The sequence below is a fragment of the Pagrus pagrus genome, assembly GCF_965226575.1.
Source record: "Pagrus pagrus genome assembly, chromosome: 4".
NCBI lineage: Eukaryota > Metazoa > Chordata > Actinopteri > Spariformes > Sparidae > Pagrus > Pagrus pagrus.
In genome coordinates this window covers 1,965,595-1,988,513 of record NC_140188.1, presented here as the reverse complement: position 1 = coordinate 1,988,513, position 22,919 = coordinate 1,965,595, and the positions used below count along the sequence as shown (strand labels likewise).

Sequence of the window (22,919 nt, the reverse complement as noted above, 5' to 3'; positions counted from 1 at the left end):
TAATGACACCGGAGGGGTCCTGAAGCCTACTGAGATTACACTCCGTCATTAGAAATCTACCAAGATTACTTCCTCCCTTGCTGCTGAGAGGAATACTACACTTGAAATGAGTTCAGATTTTAATCTTTTTTCCTGGCTCAGAGTATTTTTTTTACTGCCTGCATGAGAAAAGTGATTTAAATTAGCAGTTAATACATTTTGTTCTCCATCAGTGAGTTTTATCAGCTTTAGATCTATTCAGATTGAGAAAAATCACTGACGTGTTATCCAATATGCCCATAAACTGAACTCTTTTTATTCCAACTCGAGTTGTTTCATCGTTACGATTAAAAGGCTATTTCTGCAAACTGTGTGTTTTGGTCGCAAATGAACACACTGTCAGTCAGCACCTGACTACATCTGCTGGTGGTCGACCCGTCACAAAGGAGAGCGACGGTATCAGATGTTTGAGCCAGTGTCACAAAATGACGTTCGCCCAAGGTCAAGTGACGAAGCCCTCCAGTGGCCGTAGTTAGTTTTACTGGAGCCAAGGATGAAGTCGAGTGAGGCCAGGGTGAGTGGTCGGGTCAACAAAACATCCGGTACAGCTACAGAGTGCTCTGTTTCCTGTTTTACACGACCACAAACCCTCCAAAACAACCCAGTCGCCCGACTGATCGTGTCTTTATGTTGCAACTTTACGTTAGTCTCGTCACAACACTGTGCTGATGCTCTGGTCAGGTTTAGGCACAAAACCTCAGTTAGGCCTCGGAAAAAATCATGGTTTGGTTTAAAATAGGCTGGATGGAGATGTTCCGACTTCCCGTGAAAAACAGCCGGGTTTTGACGCTGGAAACATCCCCAGGTGTTATAAAGATATCCAGCGGTGTGACTCGAACTGCAGCCGGCCGTTTGGCAGTCTTATGGCTTGTCCTCTAATATGCTACAGCTCAGCCATTACAAGCTTTAACTTGAAAATGTATTCAACAAAATGAAAAACAGGCTCAATAGGTATCACACGAAGATAGAAGCAGGACCAAATAACTTAGGAACTAGTTGAGATATTAGTTTTTGAAAATGGAAGATGATTTATTGTGATAAATGTGATGATTGTAAACATTCTGCAACAACTAATTCAATGTATACATGTTGTAAATCATCCTTTAGGTTTCTTTGAGGTTCTGGACAAGTTTCAACTCAATCCAGTGGAGAAAAAAAGGAGCTGGTGAGGCTGAGAAAACACAAACAATCACGAAAATGATTAAATTTGGTTCATAAATAAAGTGGATTTTTTTATGAACCACTTTAGTCGTTCACACTAGTGTCGTGCTACAGATCAATGTGAAGTTTAGCAGTGAACAGGACGTGGAAAGAGCGTGTCGTTGTTCACTGTGTGCAGCTACACTGAATTCAGATCAGCCTGCTCAGTATGTGGAACAAGAGACTGTGAATAAACGCTCTTTGTCTCATCAACACTAGAAAGTAAAGTGGATTTAATGGGTGCAAGTGAAGCTTTTAAATAAAAGCAGTAAATATGATTGATGATCATCATTATATTTTATATTTCCTAATGGTTTTTGGATGTCGTTTTGGAAATTAATCTACAAAAAAGTCTGCACGGCTTTCAATATGTAATACAATGCACACTTGGCCTTTGAAAAAGTTACAGAATCCTTCTGTCCTCTCCTTGATTATTAGCTCAGTAAATCTCTTGTAGTTCCAGTGGAGCTCTGAAGATTTGTCCAGATAAGTGAGACTGAAGTCAGTCAGGTGTTACCGAGAAGCACTCTGCCTGTCCCAACAAATATAAACCAGAATTCAGGCTGTTGATGCTTTTTACAGTCGAGCCAACAGTAAACTTCCAACACGTTACTCTCCTCTCCAACACACCTAATCACTGATTGCCTCCAATCCTGTGATCAAACAGCAGCAAACACAGCGAGCTCTCTGGACAAAAGCCAGAGAGATCATTGATTTGGAGGAGTGCGATGTGCGTGATCAAAGGCTTATTAAATTGAATTTTTATGAAAGGAGAGCTTGAGTTTTATTTGACTTTGATCTTTTGTAGCCTGTGAGACGGCTGGTGAGCAGAGCTGCTGGATGGTGATGGATACTGACCGCAGTGGCATTAATATGAATGACATCCATTACTGCAGAGAGAAGAGCAGCGACAATGATGGCACGGCGTCAGCTTTGTGTGTGCATGTCTGCAGTGCACGTTGGATGATGGCCTCCCTTAAACAGATGTAAAAAACTTGTAGGTAATGACGGTTTATAATAGTTAGAAGAAGAACAGATATTTCAGCTTCAGGTCTTTGTCAGCTTTTGATGTTTTGAGCAGAAATGAATCAGTTCACTGACTCTTACGTGGTGATTTGACCTCAGAGCACCTCGCTGCAGCGATATTTGTAACGACACGAAGGAAATGTGTTGTTTAACACCTAAAATATCTGCTGTTATACACAAATGTATGTTTATTTCGACTATATTCATACAAATCGAGGACATTTCTGTGTTTGAAAGAGTTTAAACTGTCACCTTGACACACTGCAAACACGCCGGGTCGATCCTTTAGAACAAACACACACCGGTGGCATAAAAATGAGCATGAAAACACCCACGCACCGATATAATCTCACACATCAAGAGACATCACTGTCTTCTGCCTGCATCTGTGAACCTTGAAGCTGCAGAAAAGCATAGTTTTGTCACAAACACCCACCAGTGTAGAGATACTCTGAGTTTATATTATCTCAGATGATCTAGTCGATTACGTTGAGGGATTTCTGAAGGTTGAATCTTCTGATGACCAACATCTTGTGCCAATATCGACTTGGCTTATTTCAAACTTCAAGCACATCTATGCCAAAAACATTTCACAAAAACAAGGAGTGAGTGGTTTATCTTGGCAGAGAGGAAACATCAGAGTTTAGACCAGCAGGTGCCAAAACTGTTGAATCCCATCAGACTGAAGGTTTCAGTCTGAATAAGCTGCTCTAGAGTCAGAAATCTAAGAAATTCAGGCCTCATAAAAACTTTTGACTGACAGAAAAGATGAAGATTTATATTGTTTTGTTTTGTTTTTAAATATGCGAGGCCGGTTTCAACACCAGTCTGGATGATTAAATCTAAATAAAGGACATTTGATCTAAATAAAACAGACAGTGTTTCATACTTAAAGTGACCACGAGGAACTTGTAAGTGTTTATGAAACAGTCTCTGATTCCTCTGATGATTATAAATGACCCAGCAAACGAGACCATCAGCTGACAGGCTGCTGTTTTTATATAGTTATTATTAACGTGGACTCTGTGTTTACGTCATCGATGCTTGGTGCTCACAAAGTGGTCAAACACAGTTTCCCAGATGTTGAACCTTGATATGAAGATGTCGACCACATTATCATCACCATCTGATCGCTGAGGCAGATTCAAAAGATGCAATACGTCTTTATATATGTATATAAATAACTGTGTGTATGTTCAGTGTCTTCCTCCGTCTGTCTGTCCTTTGAGTTTCTGGACAACCGTTCCTCCGATCACCTTCACCCGTGGCGGGTTCATTGCTGACGTTCTTGTCAGGTGTGAAGTTGGTTTGAATGAATGGAGGCCGACCGATCAGCCCAGGCTCTGCATTAGTCCGACTGGTGGGATGATGGGATTTTGAATGCCGATGGTGTTTTCACGTAATCAATCTCCGCTTATTGTCAATCATTTAAAACTTTCCAATAATTGTAGCAACAACAAACTTTGTAAACAATAATAAACCCAACCAGCAGTGATGACTGAGAATGTGACAGATTAGCAGGATGTCGCTCCTGAATGTGTGAGCTGCTCTGATTGGTCTGAATGCAGCTGAGTGATATTGATTACAGCTGCACAGTGAAAGCGTGAAGCTGTCAGATGAACTCAGTGCGGCTTGTAATGAGCGTAACAGTGACAACTGAAGAAATGAAGTGACATTTACATTTAAAATGACAATTCCCGCGACATACGGTCTACCAGCGCGCCGTGAAAACGACATTGATTGATGTTAATTAAAATTGCAATTTTTCCTGCCTGTTTTTTTCTCCGTGTTGCTTCACACACATAAAGATACACAAATCAAATCCAGCCGAGCAGCATTTCTCCTCCTGTCAGCTGTAAACTTTTCATTAACATCTTCAGGGTGTGAGCGCCCCCTACAGCACCTAGACTGGTACAACGGTCTGAATGAAAACGTTGCCAGTTTATGTAAACATTTGGTGATTTGAGATCCCCTTCGTCTGAACTTTACACCAGCACGAATGATAGATTAAATGCTGCAGCTCGGAGCTGTGGAGAATCGTCTGAGCTTTGCCGAGTGCTTTTTCTGGTTACCCCTGGAAACGATTGCTTTGCTGGACTTCAAATAAATCACTCAATCTATTATTGAAGCCAGAGTCTTTCCTGTGGAGCTGCTCGGTGTCTGACGGCGGATGTTGTGGCTGCTCTCTGCTGTATGAGCCGGGTTGATTTGATGCCAACTCAACAATTTTACATATTAAAGTGTGTTAACCGGTCTTGTAGTGTGAGGGCCTTTCTTCGCCTGGGAGCGCTGGGTTAAAGTACTCGTGCGATGACAGAAGAAACGCTGCACGCTGGTTGTGATTGACGAGATGTTGCGGTAACAGAGGCTCGACTACAGAGGATGATAACAGTACGGACAGTCTGCTGCTACAAATGGACTTTTCTTATCTGATAAAGCTCAAGAAAAGAACAGACTCCATTTCTTTTGGTTACCAGGCTGATGGATGACAATCAGACCAACATCAGACCACAACACACAGTTTTCTCTTTTCCTTTCCCTCCCTCCTCGAAAAATTTTTAAAAAGACGCCGGCTCTCTGAAAAACAACACGATGCTGTTATGGACAGTTTTAAAAAACAAAATTGATTCAGCAGAACCAGAAATATCATGCAGCTACTTGCACACTTGTAACCTCGTTAGCAGAAGAAGCTAACGTGGCTCCTGTAACAATCGTTCCATACGTTGATGGAGCTCCAGCAGAGATCCAGCAGCCGTCAGTCTGCAGACGTCTCACCGTGACATCGGTATGAATGGGAACAGTCATCGGTCTGTATTAATGTGAATGAATCCTCCACCAGCGCAGCAGCACCAGTCTTCTCCCGCTGTGGATCTCACCTCTTATTGATTTTAATCCCATTCAGACAGACAGACAGTTGGCAGGACCGTTGAGCTCAGCATCATCATCAGCAGTGAAGCTGCAGCACTTTGTAAAAACACATTCTTTGTTCTGATTGGGTCGCGATGACATCAGACGGTATTTTTCAAAAACAAAAGGGTCACGACGTCTCGAACCTCAAACGTAACTCGATGTGATGTCACATGACAGAGCGTGACGTCAGTAAAGGCAGATTTATCTGCGCTCCGGTGATTTTAGTGAGAAGAGTTAAGAAGAAATAACCACGATGGTGTTTTAAAGACTGTGTTTCATTCTTTATCTTAGTATCATCTCCCTCTTAACATTCATCAGGGAGTTTAACTTAGAAACTAATGTTTGTAGCTACGAGTTCATTCTGTGTTAATGAAGCAGTTAAAAACGATTCCTCTCTCTGCTTCTGATCAAATCAAACCTCAGCATTGATTTCACCTTAATGAAGATACGAAGAGAGAATCTCATCTACGTGTTGTCGACTTTAACGCTGCAAACTTATGAGTTTACGGTTCAGATTAATTCATAATGTGGTGAAACGAGACGCTTTGCTTCCACGTAAGTGACTCATTTTATACTGTGAACACAGTTTAGTTTATCTCTAAAGAATGAGACAATATTTCCTTTTCTCTATTATCTTTGTATTCACTGTGGAGACAGAACAGCGTTCACAGTGAATCTAAAGCCTGTTATAGCTTGTTTCTCTGTTCCAGGTGTCTCCATTGTTTTCAACAAACATAATAAAAAGCCAACCTGTTGCGTTTGGTGACATGTTCCTTTATTAGGACAAACACAGTCCTGTCAGCTCAGTGTCCCTGAGCGTCCCTGAACATGCTCAATGACTCAGTGTCTATTCTTAGAGATCCAAACTTTAGTCATGGAGTAGTTTTATAATGAACTGTGTAAAACAGGAAGAAGATTTGATTATCTTATTATCCACTCGACTCCTCCGACACGGAAACACACGACATCACGGCAGCATGGCGGCGCTCACAGTGAACTGTTAGCCTTTCATCACTTCTTACTTTATGTGGTGTTGGTGTTTGAAACGTGCCGTGAAAACGTTGTGAGCATGCAACACAAGCTGACTCCTCCCGTCTCTTTCTGATAAATCAGCTGCTCTAGTTTGAACCCAATCTCCAGAATAAAAGTCAGCTCAGTACATTTCTGCAGAAACACAGATAAATTCAAACTGAATGTTTCTTTGTGTTGCAACTCTACGTTTGCTTAGGTTGAATTTGCTTAAGCTCTGGTTAGGTTGATGCACAAAAACCCACTTGGTTAGGGTTCAGAGAACATCATGGTTTGGATTAAAATACCTGTTCTGTTCGCTACAATCACAGATGGAGATGGTCCGTCTTCCCGTGAAAAATAGCTGGTTTTGTCACCACGAAAATGGCTGGAAATGCCTGCAGGTGTCCTTTAAAACATCCAGTGCTGTGACTTAAACTGTGGTCGGCCCTTTGGCAGCTTCTCCGCCTCCTGATGTGACAGTCAGCTGATAATCATGTAATATGAACATGATCTGACACGTCTGATACCAACATCAACCTTGGACGTATCTGTGGTTTGCAGAAATGTTAGCTGCTGACATTATATCCTAGTGATATGCTGGTTGCTTGTGAGGTTCAGAGATTCGCCACACAAACATCTGTTTACGCTGGGACGCACTAAGACTGGAAGTCGAGAATTACAGACTTCCAGTTTGTGAGGGATTACAGGGTCAGACACCAGCATGCAGGACATGAATCATGCTTTAGGGGACACGAGCAGATATTGTCTGAAACACAAAAATACAAATATTCAGACTCTGCAGATGCTTTCATTACCATTTCTTTCTTGCTGCCGGTATTAAATATAATACAAGTTGTTTCTGGCAAAATGTGTTTGCCGTCGCAAATTAGTTATATATGAATGTAATATCCAGGAGATGAAATTATTATAAGGAAACAGCAGGGGAAGAGTGAATACAATGAAAATTGTGATTCAGAACCAGGGGACAGAGGAGTGATGAAGGTATAACAGGAAGTGATTACAGCAGGAACAAGACGAGGCTCATCGAGACAAAGAAGAAAAGTGTTGATCAGGATGAAGAGTTTCCCTCAGTCGTCCTGTTTCTCTCCACCTGTCTGTCACTCTCTGTTCTCTGTTTCTCCTCCAGTATCGCAGCACTGAAGCACAGAGAGGCCTCCCTCTTCCCTCAGCCTTGAGTGTGTGCATGTTTTGTTGTGTGTATGTGTGTTTGCGTGTGCACGTTTCTAAAAGATGCAGCACAACATCTCCACCAACTGGATGAAAACTGCAAAACCTGCAACATGAATTATAGATATTTTCTCCTGTCTACCTTCTCCTCTCGACACAACAGTGACTGCAAAGCTTTAGTTTGACCGAAACACGTCCGAAGGGCTCAAAAAACAAGCAGAGTGTGTTTGGCCCTTCTTAGTTATGAGGCACAAAGAGGGTATCGAGGTTGCAGAGACCCGTTTGGGTCTATTTTCACCTCTCCTCTCCTCAGATGCTCGTCTGACCATCTCTCTGCTAACACGACTTCCTTCCTTCTTCCTTCACTCCTCGCTGTTGTTTGTCTCAGACTGTAAGCTGAAATAATTAGCTGGCACCTCGGCTGTGTGCTTCAGTCTTTCGCTGCTCTTTTGTGTTTGACTGCATAGATGTGAGCAGACAGTGAAGGTGACAGACGGTGTTAATCAGATGTGTTGTTTCTGTCTATAAGCAGTAAACATCCTCTCTTTGGTTCACCTCCTCACCCTGTTTATGTAGTTAAACTGGGTCCACTGTCGGCGCCACGTGAATTTAAACTGCTTTTATACTTTCCTGTCAGGCACTGAAGCAGCACAAGTGTTTGCAAGAAGCAGCTAACATGTTTCATGTTGGTTGAATAAGTTGTTTTGGGATTAAGTAAACTGGTTCTCTGCATTAATCCATCCAGAGACCAGCTCCAGATTTAAACCGATGCCTTCGTCAGAGTCAACATATTACACATGTTTTTGATGGTGGGGGAAACACACATATGCACGGGGGACAACATGCAGACTCCACACAGAAAGGCCTCGCTCCAGTCAGGCTTTGAGTCCAGGACCTTCTTGTGCTGTAACCACTGCGCATGGCGAGGTCGGCACCACCACTTTGTTCCAGACTGACCTGCCATAAAACGTTGTGTCCCCCTCAGGATGAATCCTGTGCACCTTCGGCACTTGACAGAAAACCCACAAACATCTGGCCGTTGTCCTCAATGTGACTCTGCAGTCGTATCTATTGAAGCAGCGTTTGAACATTGTTCAGTTGGCGTTGAGTTTGAAGAAGATACTGAAGTAAAAGATCGTTTTAAAACCATCATAAATTGTCACTGACCTTGATGAGGAAGAAGCGAGATGACGCACTCGATCGCTACTTTGATTATCACCTTAAAACTTATTGTCTAATTCAGTGTATAATTGATCACTGAATTATTTATATATATATATATATATATATATATATATATGATCTGATGTTTTCTACCGTTCCCTATTTTATGGCCCATTTGTGATGTCACAGTTGGGCAAACTCATCTCCTGACAACGGAACGTGGAACGGACTCAGTCGCCTGTTTTTAGCTAGTTTTATCGCGTTTACAAACCTGCATGTGAGGTTAATGTTGCATGAAACTGGTGCTACTGACTTTTTCTTGTCAGTAGCACCAGCTGGTCACAAACATGTTTATTATCTACCAGGTGGATTGCTAGAAAGTCTCATTCATGATCATCTGACCGTTCCTGGATCTCTCAGCTGTTGCTCTTCCTGAGGTTTTCTTCCACTTTTTCTTTCCTGTTAGAGATTTTCCTCACCTGAATACGAGGGTGTGTCGTATGCATGTTAGCATTTAGCTCAACCTACTGCTGTGCTTGGATACAGCCTCACAGAGCTGCTAGCTGCTAAGTTTTGTGACTTAAAGTGATATTTAATCATTTTTTGGACGATTACTCGAACCGCCTCTTGTCAAATATTAGCTTCGCTCCGAACCACCACCACCCTGCAAGACAGGGGAAATTGGATGAAGCAGCAACACAACTCAATCAACATGTAAATTAACATGTCATCCTTCATTCATATTTCATTATCGTCTCATATATGAGGACATGCTTCTCGACACATATCCCATAAATGTCATTTCATCGTGTGCGGTCACATGTGCATCCGAGAGAACGAGCGTGGGGAAACGATGCACACAGAAACAGGAAGATGGAAATGGATGTTATTTGGAGCGACGGAGGAAGAAATGATCTTATTGAGACAGAAATGGAGGAACAGATACAGAGAGGGTTCAGACAGAGGAAGAGGATGATGAGAGGATGGAGGGAAAAGAGGAAGAGAGATATGACAGGAAGCAGCTGAAAAGAGTTGGAGAGACTGATAGAGAGAGAGAGAGAGGGATGATGGGAGGATTCAGGCGGAAAGATAAGTGGAGGGATGCAGAAAAGAAGCGATGCAATTGAAATGAGAAGTGCTTTTAGTCGAGGGAAAGAGAGAGCGATGAAAGGATGGAGGAGAGGGCGACAGAGATGGAGAAGTGCATGCAGTCTGAAAAAAGAGCTCCTTTGCATTTTTCTCACGCTGAGCCGGCCTGACTAAACAAATTAAATCTGTTCTCAGAGCAGCAGAGTTCCTGAGACACGCAGCGTCACACGGCTTCTGCTGCAGAGTCACTGAGAGTACATGTCAGTGTTTTAAGAAATCAGTGCATGTGGTCGTTGATGCGCTGGCAATAATATGACGATAAGACTGCAAATCAGAATTAACACTATGAAGGTGGTTTTCTTGTCAAGGATGAGTCAGCTGATGGAAGGGCTAGCTCCATGGCTAACCAAGCTAACCATGTGATGGCAGCTAGCTACAGTTTGCAGCAGTTACTGGTTACTGAGCAACAAATGACGCCAAGGTCCTTCTAAGGCAAGTCTTGCCACTCGGCAGCCATCTTGGCTCCACCCCCGGGCAGTTATTACATTAAAAAGGCTTTGTTGTCACACAGGTTACTGCGCAAACACAGTTTCCTGACACCAACTTCTTTTGCTGTGATGTGATGATGTCACCAGCTCACTTGAACCGCACCTCATCACCTCATCTCTCTGGGTAATCCTGTATATTAGCATGAAATCCACATCTTCCGCGCTTATAAGAAGTCCGTCTGCAGCCGCACCAAATCGCCCAAAACTGACGTGAATCTCACCTGTTCAACAACACGACTGGCTGATATCTTCCCTGGTTCAGCTGTGATAAAGCAGACGATTGGCTTTCGGGGGGAAAGGGGCGGGACATGTGTAAACAGTCACCACCTCTGGTGTTACAAACAAGAAAAATATTGAAGACACACATGACAGTTTAATGTAATGTTGATATTTAATAGTTTGTTTGGGTAGTCAGGCCTGTTATGACATGTTTATGACATGTTTATGACATGCACACCCTTTCAAATAAAGTGTTAACCAAAAACTAAAAGTTTAGCTGATAAAACCTGTAAAAGAGACTTTTTATGAAAACATAATTCATTTTTAAATGTTTACTAGTAGTTACCTCCACCAGCCAAGAAGGTTGGGTTTGTTTGTTCGTCAGCAGGATTACACAAAAACTACTGTACAGATTTCATGAAACTTGGATGGAGTCGAGTTGATCCATGTAATTTTGGATCAGGCTTCATTTCTACATGCACCTGCCTTTAAACACGTTGTTGAGGTTTAACTAAACCTGTGAGAGAGTGTCGTCCTCCTCTGTGCTTGATGAGTCGTGGATGTCGACCTCACGCTGATCCGCGGTAAAACTCTCCGTGAGCATGACTGAACTTTCTGTGCGGTTTGAAATATTCTCATTCATGTGACAAATTTGTGGATTCCAGTTGTCGCTCATTGTTGCCTCCGAGTCTTCTTGCGCTCACATTCACGCGCACACTCTCAAATTACCCACTGACATTTGAGTCTCAGTTTGAACACTCCCGATCATTTCCACTGAATTTATCTCATCCCATTACTTCCTCACATTTAGCTCGTTTCCTGCACTCGGGCCCCGTTATGAAGACATGTGCACACTTCCTGTTCTGTGTGTGGAGGCGCAGTTTGAATATTTCAGCACCGTAAATAAAAGAGCGTGTCTCTTTCCGCTGTTATTTGCCATCGACCTTCCTCCAGTCACTCAGCATCTAACTCAGATGAACTTTCTAGAGTGTGTGTGTGTGTGTGTGTGTGTGTCTTCTGCATATGTCACTCCTGCTGGCCCGTGTTTAACGCCTCCCCCCCGTCTGAATTTATTCAGCGCCCCACTGAGCTGAACGTACAGAGCGAATGGTTAGAAATCAATATCAATGTAAATGTGCTCCCTTTATTGCCTCGGCTGCAGGAGTCGGTTTACTCTCATTTTTATGCACAAAAACATCGATGAAATTTATGAGGTGAGACAGACAACCGGGCCGAGGATAATTTGCGTTCTTTAATGTTCTCCTCAGATTGTGATCATGGGAGTGCAGTGAGCTTAATTGATGATATAAGTGCTGTTTACTTTCCCTTTTCCCCCGGACAGCTTACTCAGCAGGAAAAAAAAAAGACTGCAACAACGAACTCTGGACTTTAATCTACCCCCTCTGCCTCCGTCACCCCCTCTCATTTCCTGTCTTTATCTAAGCCTCCCCCTCTTTCGTGAAGCTTTTATTATTATAACCTTTTTTTCTGGAAACTGTGGGTTCCTCGTGTCTGCAGAGAAATGATTTCTACACTCACCTAAGTCGCAAAAACGTCTGTAAAAGCGTAGAAGAATGATAATATCACTTCAGTAGGGGGAAGATAAACCAAATCAAAGAGTGAAGATTTGGGGATTTTGAAGATTCTTTGAAATTTAAAGGAGAATTCCAGCTATTTTTTTAACTTTTGATGGTAAAAAGGGGCGAAATAAAATGGTGGAATTCCCCTTTAAAAGTTTGGAAGTCATTCTAATGTGTGTTTTCTACATGAACTGACTTCTTCTGTGGTTTCTCTGTGTGTGTTGCAGCAGGACAGTAGCCATGGATGTCGTCCCCTCGCTGGTCTGCCCTCTCCTCCTCCTCCTCCTCCTCTTCATCCTCCCCTCCAGCACCACCTCCATGCTGTGTCCGAAGCGGTGCACCTGCCAGAACCTGCTGCCGTCCTACACGGTGCTCTGTGCCAAGACGGGCCTCCTCTTCGTCCCCCCCAACATCGACCGGCAGACGGCCGAGCTCAGGCTGATGGACAACTTCATCACAACGCTGAGGCACCGCGACTTCGCCAACATGTCCAGCCTGGTCAGTTCTCTGAAGGCCTTTACGTCCATGTTTACTCTGATCGGTCCAATCTCGACTTTCTGCCAAGTAGTTTGACGTGATCCAACCGAGATGATGGTTCTTGTTGCTTTTTTGTTTCTGTGGGTGCCAGAGAGTTTTATTTTAGCTTGTCGTCAGTCATTCCAGACTCATGATCAGGATCCTCCAGAGATATTTCAGTGTCGGTCCAGATTGTTCGACACAAGGTGGTTTGAGATGCTCATGGTATGTTTGCATATGAGCTGATTATGCTGCAGGTCCTGTAGCCTGAGAGCAGCAGTGATCGCTGAGGCTGCAGCTTTCCTTTTGTTTCTGCTGGTCAGCCTCAGTCCAGAAGATTCGCGTCCAGTGCAGGATGTTACGTGTCTTTTAAGCGAGGCTGAAAGAAAAGGTGAAATGGTATCACGTTAAAATAATCCCCTGATTATGTTGATCCACGACTTGCTCATCAGGGAACATCCAGCCCGGCTCTCATCATTGTAACAGTTATTTAAAGATGTATTAATGTCACTCGTGCAACTATCCAGCTAACAACAAGTATGTTTGTGTAGGTGCTGCGAGACTTATCGTACCTCAGAGTGATTTTATAATCTTCCTCTGTGTCGTGCTTTTATACTTTCATTCACAAAAATAAGGTTACAAGTTCATTTCCATGATGTCTCAAAGCAAAAGGTAACAAGTTCATTTTAGAAGATAGAGCATGCATCTTAGCAAATCACACCTCGAGCTCCCCGAGTACATCTCAGTCTTGTTGCAACAGACTGTGTTTTGAACAGGTGTTAAAACCACAGCGCCTGCATAGAGCGCAAAACACGCTGATGAAAGTCAGGTGAAGTCTCGTAGTCCACAAAACATTTCTGGAGTTTCACAGTAAAACAGCATTACAGTATTCTGCTAAACAACTGAAGTAGCTGGAGATTTGATTTAAAACGTAAAAAAACAACCAGAAAAGACACAAAATGGCTCCATACAGCTCGTCTGCATCTTTAAATTGTTTCTTTTGTCCAACCAGAAGTCCAAAAACAAAAGACTCTTCATTTACTGTCTTAAATGACAAAGAAAAGCAGCAAATCCTCAATCAGAAGTTTGACTTTTTTGCTTGATTGGCCAACAATGAATTGATTATTAAAATAGTTTGCAACTGATTTTATTTCAATCAACTAATCGTTGCAGCTCAAACAAGTTTGCTGTCAGAGGACATTTTAACTATAACATTTAACGTGCTGTTTCATCTCCACCTGCAGTGAATGTATAACCCACATTTGGAAGCAGAAGGAGTATACGTGTTATGTGAAGGACAATCAGATGGGGGAATGTAGGCCATCACTATTTTTAAGTATCTGAAGGACCTGGAGATGGCTGAGCTGAGTGGGTACGCCGAAAAAGCCTAAATTGCATCACTTGAGTTGAGAATATTTCTCTGGAATGAACGAAGCCTCAGATGATGAATTATGGTGTGAGAGTATCTGAGGAAAGATATTTAAAGCATTCAGCATTCAAATTCAATCAAACTGCTCGGCTCTCGGTGCCGTCAGGAGCATGGAAGAAGTGTTTTCAGTGAGAAAAGGCGAGGAGAGTTTTCATGTTTATTCCACATCGAACGCGGAGAACATAAGGAACATCTGCTGCCTCCAATACAACATATTGACGGAGCTGAAAAATCTACATTATCTTACAAATTTCACCAATTAATTCCACTGATCTCATGTGACGGAGGTGAAGGGCTTCACCGCACGCAGCTCAGAAAGGAAAAAAAAGCACCAACATCAGGATATTTAATTGCCAAACAGAGACGCTCGTCACAGCTGGAGACTTCCTTTAGTGTTTGAAAAATAAGTTTCCTCTCCAGCGTGATCACAACAGCGCAGATGATGTTTGCTCACACACGAGGCAACGTGGGAAATGAGGTTTTAATCATTGCGGCGGCGAGTGTGACAGAACGCCACAGATGTCTCCGGTTATCACGGCGCTTCTCCAAAACAGGTTTCACAAACGCGTGGGTGCTGATCGACCTTTTCTCGGGTGTTAATAGAATATTTTTCTTCCTCTTCACACCTACTGTATAGTACTCCATCATGTGTAGAGTGAAGTATTTATCTGCCTACGATATCCGGACTGATCCTGGATTTCCTGATGATACCATCTCTAACTCCGTGTCTCAGCTGACCCACATTACTCGAGTATTAATTACGAATATTATAATTAATGCAGAGTGGCTTCGTCAAGGCCATCCTGTCGCCTGACGGCTGGTTTAATCCCTACAGCCTCGAGTGTCCGACGAGACGTCATATATCTTTTATCTCCAGAGTGATGACTCATCTGCTCAGCCTGACCTTTGACCTCCCTGAACAGAAAGAGAGTCACTTCCTGAATTATTGCTGGTATAAATTAAAACATCCTATAGAAGTTTAAAAAGAGGAGAGAGTGGGTCATTTAGATGGAGGCAGCGTCAAAGTCAGAGTTTCACAATAATCTGCTTTTTCCTCTTCACGTCCAGATCCACCTGACGCTGAGCAGGAACACCATCAGTCAGATCCGGCCGTACGCCTTCGCCGACCTCCAGGATCTCCACGCTCTGCACCTGGACGCCAACCGCCTCACCGTCCTGGACGACTCCCACTTCCAAGGCCTGGTGAACCTGAGGCACCTCATCCTCGCCAACAACCAGCTGCACAGCATATCAGAGGGAGCCTTTCAGGTACGATGGAGAATCAGACACCTGATGATCTTTATCTCAGACAGGAATGCAACTGATGTAGAAGTTGGACCAGTTAGTTAAGTAACAAAGTACAAATACTTCATTACTGTACTTCAGTACATGTCTCATGTATCTGTCCTGTACCTGAGTATCTCTGACTTCTCCTCTCTACATCTGAATACAAATATCTGAACTTTCTCCTCCTCACAGCTTCAAAACAGCCTCGTTACTTTAGTTTGATGCATCTGAGGTGAATTATGGATTATTGTTATTTGCCTTCCCAACATCACCAGACTGATAGAAGACGGATCGGATCTACCTGTAACTTTAATAGTCTTTGAATTATATTAATATGACGTGCGCTTCAGTTAGCTTTGACCACAAATGTCCTTCAGAGGGAGACTTTTTACTCTGATACTCTGAGTACATGTCAGAGCCTGTACTCTATTACTTTTACTGGAGTAAAGAAGTTGAATCAGTACTTCTACTTTTACCAGAGTCTGTTTTTACACAAGTACCTGAACTTCTCCTGGAGGAAACAATGTGTGAACTTTTCACACCTCTGAAAATTAGCCAATTACCTTCAGGCCTTCGTCAGTTATAAAGTATAATTTCAATTTAAAACTAATCTTTGTGGAGCTGCAGATTGAGTTTTGGTTCACCAATGTGCAGCGTTAAATTAGTATTTAATTAAAGGTCCTATTTGGGGAGAGAGAGTTTATTTTTGAGTCTAATTCTGAACTTCGGCCGACCCGACCTCCCAGTCCAGAGCGTCAGTGTTTGGAGAATTAGGAATGAAACTCAAAAATCAACTTTCTTACAAATTGGACCTTTAATATTTCATAAAAAGAATAAATATATACTTTTTGTGCAGTGTGTAGTGTGATGTGAGCTCTACTGGGACACTCACAAGTCAAATATTTTAAATTTTGGATCTGTGCTGCCGACAAACCGTCATCCAGCCCAGCTGGACGTTAGCCAAGAGTCTCAGTTTGAAAAAGTTATCACAAAGTCATTTAAAGCTCTTCGGACTGGTCCTGGTGCTGAGGGTCATGGTGCTGAGTGGAAATGACGCCAGATATCTGGCTCAGAATTATCGGGGCCCCGTCTGCCTCCGCTGCTCAGCCGGACACCTCTTGAATAACCCGGGCCCTAAAAAGAACAGTTTGCCTCATTCATTAAATGGAGCCGTCCTGTCTCTGCTCATTAAAAGTCCGGCGCTTCAGTACCAGAGTCCCTTCAGGACGGACTCTCAGACCTCTGCAGGACTTTCACGAAGAGAAAGCAGAGAGACGTGAACTCTGCTCCCGCTAATGGAGCGGACCTTCTGAACCTCAGCCTGAACGTCACTCCTCATTTCTCACCCACTATTATCAACTCTCTCCTCGTCCATTTCTCCCTCCATCTCTCCTGCAGCGTTATTATATCTAAGAATACGTTTTATTTCTGTAACTAGATCGTGAAAATAACAAAGAAGAAGTGCGATCAGCTGAGAAGTGTTGACTCCTAAGTCGCAGATTATGTAGTTAAAGAATCAGTTTAGTTCTGCTGAATGAAACTATGTGAACTGTAAAAACTAAAAATAATGAAAAATGTCATATAACTTTAACCTTCGAGGTGTTTTGGTTTGTTTCTCTGTGCAAAGTACAGCAGTTACAGGTCATCGATATTTTCCTAAGCTGCCGACACTGACACAGCCTCAGCGTCCAGATGTCAGCTCCAGATGTGTCATGCATCCGTCCATCCACCCTGAAACTGAGCAAAAACACACGACCCATTTTCCTCAGTCAGGCCCGGTCAGACTCTCGAGAGGACGCTCATGAATTTTCGGCCATTAAGAAAAGCGATTTTTCCGCTCACAGAGCTCTTTGAACTCGTCCTCGCAGCTCTTAAAAGTTTCTTTTGTCGTTTAAGAAATGAGATTTGTTCGGTTCAGAAAGCAATAACGCACAGATTATTGTAATGAGAATTGAGGCATTGTGTGACATTCAAACAGTGTCCTGATTGTGTGAATTATGAGAGCAATTACAGCGATGACAACAACACTTTAGCTGATCAACAGGCTGTTATCGCTCTCCTCCTCCCTCCTCCTCATTCTCTCTTTGTATTTTTGCTCATTGTAATGTGTGCTGACTCGTGGCATTTCGGCAGTGTTCTGATTATGAGAATTGTATGGAGGCAATTAGAGAAAACAACATGTTTTGAGTGCACAGCATTGACCGGGGTAATTGATCTCATTTTCTTTCCTTCTCTGTTGTTCCCGGTCTTCCCTTTATTTCTCTTTCTTTCTTTTCTTCTTCTCTCTGTTTTCCTTTAACACCTTTATCTCCATCCATCCAACCCCGAGTTTCTCTTTTCATCTCCTGGACCCTGTGTTTTTCTTTTCTCTCTAACCAATCACCCCGCATGAACCAATCCTCTGTCTTTCTTTTTCTCTCTTCTGTCGTCTTGTCTTTAACTCTCTCTGAAGTCGTCTACCTTCCTGTCCTCCATGTTAGACAAGAAAACATGAAGCCTTTAAAGTTCAGATATTATGCTGTCTCAACCCAGTTGCCAGAATAAATGTTGGATAAGTTGCAACTTTGCATTTCTTTAGTGTCATTTTTCAATCTTATGTTGTGACAATGCTGCACTAGTCTAGTTAGGTTTCATGTTCGGCTTAAAATACCTGTTTTTGTCGCCACAATCATTGCTGGAAAACTTCCCAACATCTTGTTGAAAGTATCCAAATGTATCACGACCAACACAACTAGAAAATGTTCCAACACGTGATCAAAACTATCCGGTTTTGTTGCTACAAAAACACCTGGAAATGTCCCAACTCCTTGTTAAAAATATCAGGTTTTGTCGCCACAAACATGGGATGAGAAATGTTCTGACATTTTGTTTTGGTGACTGGGTCGGCTGTTGAATCTGTGATCTGAACAGTCCCTTCCTCTGTCCTCCCTCCTCTTGCAGGACTTCCTGGAGACACTGGAGGACTTGGATTTGAGCTACAACAACCTGGTGGACATCCCCTGGGAGACAGTCGCCCTGCTGGTCAGCGTCAACACCCTCAGCCTCGACCATAACCTCATCGAGAGCGTCCCTGAGGGGATCTTCTCCAACCTGCACAAACTGGCCAGGTCAGCATCACATCATCACTCTTTAACCCTGTGTGTGTGTGTGTGTGTGTGTGTGTGTGTGTGTGTGCTTCCCTTTACCTTTAAATCAAACTTCACGCAGCTCTCCATTAGTTCAAGTTACTTTCAGTAAAAATCTGAACGCTCGGCCGTGACCTCGTTGTAAAAAGACTACTTCAGCGGGATGTTTGAGGAGGTGCGGTATGACTCACAGCTACAGCCATGTTTATAGCACGATGGATGTTTCCAGCCTCCTTTAACTCACAGTTGTAGTTTGGCAGCACATGCACTGTGTGATGCTGCCTCAGCCACTTTCACTGAACCCCACAGCCAGTTTTTTTTCCCATCAAATAAGCTCTCATAAACCCACAGAACAATACCTGCTCAGCACCGAGCGGCACGCAGACACAGTTAGAAACCAACTGGTGAGGAAAGTCGAAACGTTTAGCAGCTAAACAATCGATTGTTTTACTGTGGAGTTCGCTGTGTTCCTCCATGCAGCCTTAAAGTATGAAAATCACCCGATGTGCATGATCCTGAGCTGCCTGATATATGTTATACTGTAGTTATCAAGAGTTTTCAATTACCAGGTGTTGGAAACCTGCTGTGGTGCATAAGAGACATACAGACAAAAAACTGGAGAGCTGTGAATGAGCCTCAGAAATACATGAAGACACTCAGTCACGTAATAAATGGGTATAATTAAAACTGAAGGAACATGTAAGCAGTTCTGCACATGAACTTTAAATCTTTCAGAGACACGAACATGAATAAATTAATGAATGAATGCAGAATAAAAGCCTCATCAAAGAGCTTCGGTGCTTTTTGTCTTCTGGGAGTTACAGATTTGTTATTTTGACTGAAGCGTCAGAATTAAAATAAATCATTTTTGAGTGATGTTTTGTTCCCTCTGATGAGCTGCTCTTACGTTTTCTAACCAATTAAACATAAAACTGAAGCTGTCGCCAGGTTTCAGACGATACACAACAGAAATCACAGAGCAAATCCCTCCAGGTCCGACCCGCTTTAAAACAATTTGAGGTTGCGAGGCTGAGTTCACTTCAGCAGCAGCAGCGCACAGCTGGGAGAAGCCCAGTACGACCAGGTCCGTACTGCAGCTCCACTGGAGCAGCTGGGGGCTCAGCTTGTCGCCCGAGGGCGCGTCGATAGTAGATGATGTTAATGTTACAGCCTTCACTGACTCTCAGGCAGGATGGGGATTTAAACAGCGACCCGGTGCTCCTCTGCTCAGCACATCTTTACTCTGTTCAAAGATCTTCTCTGAGTGTTTACACACAAAAAAGAGACAAATTCAAACGTATCTGAAGTTATTATTATTGACACTGACGCCTCAAACACAGATTAGACTGAACCTCGTGTCTCTTTCCTCAGGAAATCTTGATCGCAAACTTTTTAAATCTAAAAACTTCATAAAAAAATGAAAAAGAAGAACAAACGCTGGAAGCTGTTAAGGTTTTATTACAAGATGTTTGGATGGTGCTTCACATCATCTTACAATCAGGTCCTTTCTACACTGTGAAGTTCATGACTCACGTCTGTCAGTACAACTCACATGCTGACAAACTGCTCGACCTAAACTTGTGCAAAGGTTTTCCTGTGACTCACGTGTCGTGTCTGTGCATGCTTGTGTTTATTTGTTGTTGTGTTATCGACATGCCTTTCATCACAACTGATGTTTTATTTTATGCTGATTTTGAGGTTGCCAGCTTTACACCAGGTCAGGGACTACCGCTGCAAACTAGCTTCTGGGATAATTCTGGCATATTTCAAGCGATGTTCATCAATATTCATGGTCCCAGTGGACTCTGAGTAAACATTAATCCGATCAGACTCGCATCAGCGGGACAGCAGAGCCAGACTCGTTTCCAAATCCTGAAAAAGAGAGACTCTTAAGGACTAGATGTATGATTCTCTTACTTATATTCAAGGTCCACAGATAATTCATAGCTGTTAACTCCCGTTGAGTCCAGTCGTGACCTGCGATCTTCAGATTGGGCCTCATCTTCACCTACATCACACTGAACCCAGATCAACCCTGAAACGCTGCAATAACCTCTTTGAGGATTCAAGATTTATTAAACAAGCTGCCATTCATGCCAGTCTCTTTGTGTACAGCCTGATATACTGACTCTGAAATCTTTTGTAGTTTGATTATGATTGATTAGTTTTAGTTTCTATCTTCTACGTTCCCCCACGTTACCTGACGTCTGCCCTGTACAGCTCTTCTAGTTTGGCCCTTTTGAAAAAGTGTTTTCTGGTGATATGAGAACACTGAATATGTTCACTATACCACAAAATACAGTTTGAACCCCATTAACAGTAATCAATTCCAATTTAGGTCCCAGCGACCGACAGTAATTGATGTGCAAGAAGGAAACAGTCATGCATTTATTAAAACAGCTGTAATGGGTTATTTTCTCCTCGGAGACACAAAACTTATGGACCAGCTTGTGTAACTCTGAATTTGTATGTTCACAGGTGAGCGTTTCACTCACACACATACACACACACACACACACACACACACACACACACACACACACACACACACACACACACACTCACAAATTAATACACCACAAGGCTGCTGCCCATGAAGTAACATAATTGAAATTTGTAAAGTGCAGCATGCTCGCTGCTCTCAACAGCTATTAACTTCTTGTTAAGTCATCGTTGTTGTCGAATGTTTTCTGGAGGGACTTCGGAGGGAAAAATGGAGCTTCTTGTGTTTGTTGCTGACAACAGTGAATGTTTCTCCCCGATGTTATTACCAGTTATCAGGTTCAGTGTTTTGGTGGACAAAGTACTGCTCAGTTCCCAGAGATGGTGCTGCAGTGGCTGAATGACAAATAATACACAATGGAGTCTTTGTCCACAGTTGGATCTCATTTTGTGTTATTTTGTGATGAATGGTTTTGTCCGAGCCTCCTCTAGTTCTGCTTTAAATACATATTTTCTACATATGAGCCAGAGTGCCTTTGACAAGGATACAGATATCTTTGATTCTGGTGCAGATTTAGCATGTTAGGAGGGAGAGAGAGCGGACGCTATGAGCAAAAGACCCTGTATATTTGAGCTCTTTGTTCACAGCGCATTCTTACATGAGGGAACATTTTATTCTGGTGTATAAGCTGCATGAATAGTTTGTGTTGGCCACTAGGGGGCAGAATAAACTCTAATGGCCCCAACATGTTTTTTAAAGTTTCCCTGTGAGGTTTTTGACCACTAGCAGCGTTATGGAGCAATGAGGGGTTGATGCTATAATGGAGGGAGACTCTGCTGGACGCTCTTCTGTGGGATGTGACCTGTAGTTTCCTCAGTAAACAGACCGACCTCTTCAGCTCTCGCAGTTCCTCCCGACTAGCCTGTTGCTCTTCTCGGGTTGAACTTCTCCTACAGAGCAGCTCTTCACTCAATAAAAACGTGGTATTTCGCCCGGATGGCAGTGGTTTTGTGGGACGTATCAGTGCACGCTTCAGCGAGCTCCATGACAGCATCGGCCTGTGCTGATAATTTGTGTATTTAACCTCTTTTGTGTGCATGGAAAATAATATTCTGCCTTTTAAGTGTTAAGTATTTGGGTGGTTTTAAGAGAAGTTTTCTGCTATAAAACCTTCTTTTGACAAGCTAGATACAGTTGATATAGTATAAAAATGCTCAACGAGTGAAGTATTAGTTTGGAGAGCTGGGTGAGTAGATGGTAAAGCTTGGTGCCCAGCGCTGGGATTCAGCAGATGAAGAGGTTGGTGTGTTTACAGGTAGAGATCAGCTGGCAGTTCACTTTATCACCGTCACCACTGCTACTGCTGGCTTTTTGTATTACACACCAGCCACAACAACAACACAGACTATCCATTCAAGCATCAACCATGCTTTTATGAGTGGGCCTCCATTTTGTTTTCTATATGTGCTTACATACACAGCAGCCATTGGAGCAGTGTGTGTGTGCACCAACTCCTGACAAATTATAGTATTTTTATTAATTTTTAAAACATTTTCCTTTGTTGTTGCAATGAATAAAATAAATGTCAACATATACATTTGGGCTTATTCAATTAAATACCCATTTTTATTATCCCCCACATTTCACATTTAATGGTATATTCCACCTTGACCTTCGACCTTTGCGTGCTAGCGTCACACGAGGTAGCCTGCTAACAATTGGAGTCACAGTCTGATAGTCATCACCGATATGACGCGTTTTCAAAGAGAAAGATGAAGAAGGAGACTAATTAAATCTGTTAGTCAGTTAGCAACTAGCTACAGTAGAGACTCCATGACGGAGGAGCGACAAGTGGCTAACGTTATAACAGAAGAAGCGGAGCTAACATGAGCTAGCTAACGTTAGCGGCTGCCTGGCCTGTTGACCACGCACCGCAGCTAAGCTAGGTGATCACTGGCTTTGGCTAAATGCTAAAAATGCTAACGGTGGATCCCTCAGCGGTGTTTTCTACAGGTGCTACCCCGCTGTGGGACGTCGTCCTGAGGTGAGGTGTGTGAGGACTGTCTGCTGTTTTCTAACCAGCGTTAGCATCGTGAATGCAGCTAACGTTAGCCTCTTTCAGCTGTAATATTTCCAAACCTTGAG

General features: G+C 42.9%; 1 protein-coding gene across 1 annotated transcript in view; it reads left to right on the top strand.

The window, feature by feature from the left end:
• LOC311255720 (leucine-rich repeat and fibronectin type III domain-containing protein 1-like protein) overlaps window positions 1-22,919 on the top strand; it is a gene marked incomplete at its 3' end in the record, with an annotated part of 276,352 nt that overhangs the window by 227,536 nt on the left and 25,897 nt on the right. The window contains exons 7-9 of the mRNA XM_084350369.1: window positions 12,202-12,472; window positions 14,988-15,188; window positions 18,147-18,313. Of these exons, the coding sequence (XP_084206495.1) occupies window positions 12,215-12,472; window positions 14,988-15,188; window positions 18,147-18,313 (626 nt within the window). The 5' untranslated portion in view covers window positions 12,202-12,214. The remainder of the gene's footprint in view (window positions 1-12,201; window positions 12,473-14,987; window positions 15,189-18,146; window positions 18,314-22,919) is intronic.